The sequence below is a fragment of the Dipodomys ordii genome, unplaced genomic scaffold (genome assembly GCF_000151885.1).
Source record: "Dipodomys ordii isolate 6190 unplaced genomic scaffold, Dord_2.0 Scaffold229, whole genome shotgun sequence".
NCBI classification, from domain to species: domain Eukaryota; kingdom Metazoa; phylum Chordata; class Mammalia; order Rodentia; family Heteromyidae; genus Dipodomys; species Dipodomys ordii.
Genome location: NW_012267445.1, coordinates 298,313 through 301,882, shown reverse-complemented (window position 1 = coordinate 301,882; position 3,570 = coordinate 298,313). Strand labels below are relative to the sequence as shown.

At 36.6% G+C, this 3,570-nt stretch overlaps 1 protein-coding gene across 1 annotated transcript in view; it reads right to left on the bottom strand.

Moving 5' to 3' along the window:
* Positions 1 to 603: 603 nt before the first annotated feature.
* Positions 604 to 3,570, bottom strand: part of LOC106000607 (zinc finger protein OZF-like) — a 4,492-nt gene continuing 1,525 nt past the window's right edge. The window contains exons 2-3 of the mRNA XM_013035890.1: positions 1,998 to 2,231; positions 604 to 1,763 (exon numbers count right to left, since the gene is read on the bottom strand). Coding sequence (XP_012891344.1) covers positions 604 to 1,763; positions 1,998 to 2,231 — 1,394 coding nt within the window. The remainder of the gene's footprint in view (positions 1,764 to 1,997; positions 2,232 to 3,570) is intronic.

Here is a 3,570-nt window from a genome sequence, read left to right as displayed (position 1 = left end):
TTCTGCTTGAAAGATGTCCTCTAATGTTCACTTGACATTCTGTCTTGTCTCTAGGTCTCTGAAATATGTAGAGAAACCTCTGAAACTTCTGGCTAAATATTTGTCTACATTTATTATACTCACATTTTCTCTCCTTATTATGTTCTTGGATGTACTGAGGACTGACTTCACATTAAAAATTGCATATTTTTTAGACCTGTAAGTCTTCTTTTCTCCTATGAGATTCAGTTCTCTGATGAACACTGTGCTATCCTGTCAAAGTGGGATTTTCTACATTGGTATTATTCATACCTTGCCTTTCTTGTCTGTGCTCTATAAACACTCATCCATGCATGATTACTAAGTGAAGGATTTTTTGATACTTGTTTCATTTTCTCCTGTGTGTTTTCTGATGAAAATTTAACTATGACTTCTCGAAAACTTTCCACATTTTTTTCATTCATAAGATTTTTCTCCTGTGTGCATTCAATTTGGAACCATGAGGTATGCCTTCTGGCTAAAAGTTTCCACATTTGCAACATTCACAAGGCTTCTATCAGGTTTTGGTTCTATCATGCAAACTTATTTTTCTTCCAGGTGAGACTTTCCATAGTTATCACATTCCTAAGTTTTCTCATGTGTGTGGATTCTCTTATGCTTCCTGAGGTATGAACTCTGGATGAAGGACTTTCCACATTTGTTACATTCATGAGGTTTCTCTCCTGTGTGTGTTCTCTGATGAACAGTAAGTTGTGACTTATGGGTGAAAGACTTTTCACACACATTACATTCATAAGCTTTCTCTCCTGTGTGTGTTCTCTGATGAACAGTAAGGTCTGACTTACGGGTGAAAGACTTTTTACACACATTACATTCATAAGGTTTCTCTTCTGTGTGTGTTCTCTGATGAACAGTAAGGTGTGACTTACGGGTGAAAGAGTTTTCACACACATTACATTCATAAGGTTTCTCTCCTGTGTGTGTTCTCTGATGGAGAGTAAGTTGAAACTGTTGCCTGAAATACTTTCCACATTTGTTACATTCATAAGGTTTCTCTCCTGTGTGTGTTCTCTGATGAACAGTAAGGTCTGACTTACAGGTGAAAGACTTTTCAAACACATTACATTCATAAGGTTTCTTTCCTGTGTGTGTTCTCTGATGGAGAGTAAGGTGAAACTGCTGTCTGAAATACTTTCCACATTTGTTACATTCATAAGGTTTCTCTCCTGTGTGTGTTCTCTGATGAACAGTAAGGTGTGACTTACAGGTGAAAGACTTTTCACACACATTACATTCATAAGGTTTCTCTCCTGTATGAGTTCTCTGATGAACAATAAGGACTGACTTCTGTCTGAAATAATTTCCACATTTGTGACATTCATAAGATTTCTCTCGTGTGTGTATTCTCTGATGCAAAGTGATGTATGACTTCATTCTAAATGATTTTCCACATTTGTTGCATTCATCAAACTTCTGTTCTTTGTCAGTTCTGTGATGCCTTCTGAGACTTGACTTTTGAGTGGAAAATTTCCTACATTCTTCGTATTCATAGGGTTTCTCTTCTGGTGTTGTTTTAGGTTCATAAGAACTTAGTTCTGACTTCTTAGAGATAGATTTTGCACATTGCTTATACTCATCAGGCTTCTCTGGATATTTCCTCTCAGGTTTTGTAAGGTGTAAATCCTTACTGAATGATTTCTCACATTCACTACTTGTATAAGGATTCTTTCCTGTGTGTCTTTTCTGACACATAGTGACTGGAAACCTCCTTCCCTGACAAAGTTCTTGGGCAAGAAGAGCAGATTTATCATATTCTTCTCAATACTCATTATGGTTAGAGGTGGGAACTCTGACGCAAACCCAATTATGTGGAAAGAATATCATCTTTGAATTTAATATCTTCTCTCCTCCATATTCAAAATATGGACCATCATAATTTTGACTAAAAGTCTTTGATTATCTAAGCAATTGTTTAACTACAGGAGAAACACCAGGCATATATGCAGCCGGCATCTTACCAGGCTCACTGTAGTAGAGCATGTTCTGACACTGAATGAACTCGTCCGTAATCATCCTTAAGGAGTTCTCATCATTCCTATTCAGATCTGGCTTCTGTTTTGAGGTCAAGTTAGAAGTTGTCACTAATCTCACTCTTTGCTCTATTGTGTCAATATTTGTGACAGCTACGTCATGCAGACATTCATCTGTACATTCCTGGTAAGTTTTATTCACATGCTCCATTTTTGGAACATCTAAAATGAGTCATATAAAGAAGAAAAAAACATAAATAAGATCCAAATACTCCTTAATATAAAGGTAAAGACATTTTTCCCATCTTAACTGTTACAAATTTAAAAATATTAAAGTAGGAATTGATTTATGAGAAATAAATTTCTTTCACCACAATGTATTGATTAAGAAAGTAATACTCTTCCTTACACCGTATTTTGTCATGGGGCATGAACTCCAGGCCTGGTGTTGTCCTTCAGCTCTTCAGCTCAATGCTAGCTCTTTACCATTTGAGCCACAGCATGACTCCCCGTTTTATCTGCTTATGCGGTGCTGAAGAATTGAACCCAGAGCCTTATGCATGCAAGGCAAACAAACTACCACTGAGCTACTATAATCAAGAACTCTAATAACAACAGATGCTGGAGGGGATATAGACAGAAGGGAAAACTTCTGCATTGTTGTTGGGAGTGTAAACTTGTTCAACCACTTTGGAAAACAGAATGGAGGCTCCTCAAAGACTCCACATAGAGCTCCCTTATGACTCAGCAATCCCACTTCTGGGCATTTACCCAAATGATCACAAACAAGACCCTACTAAGGGTACCAGCACAACTATGTTTATTGCAGCATTTTTTACCATAGCTAAGATAAGGAACAAACACAAATGCCCATCAGTAGATGAATGGATCAAGAAAATGTGGTATATATACATAATGGAATTCCATGCATTCATCGGAAAGAATGATATGGCTCCATTCGTTAGGAAATGGAAAGACTTAGAAAAATTATATTGAGTGAAGTATGCCAGGCCCAAAGAAACAAGTACCATGGTTCCACTTATTTGCAATAACTAGTATATGTCTGAGACAAGCAGAAACGGTCAATAAGTTGATGTTAGGCAAAACGAACCCCAAGATAAGGACTCATATTTTTTTTCTTTCTTGCTATTGTTTCTAACATATATAAAATATATATATATATATATATATATTTATATATATATATATATGATATTTCTTTGTTGCTTTATATATCCCTCCCCCATGGTATAACCCCTGTTTTTACTGTGTTTGATGTAGGTATAATTTGTGGAGGGGAAGGTGGACCATTCCAACAATGAGATGTACAAGACCTTATGTCGAAAAATGAACTTTACAACTTTGGCTGGGGCGGGGGGCTGGAGGGGAATGATGGGAAGGGATGGTAAGGGAAAAGAGGAGGCAAAAATGCTTGATAAGAAATGTACTCATTACCTTGCCCATGAAATTGTAACCCCTCTGTAAATTATTTTCACAATAAAAAAAGTGTAACACTGAGAGTTTATGATGGAAAATGTTTTTCTGAGTTTCAGGTTTTTCT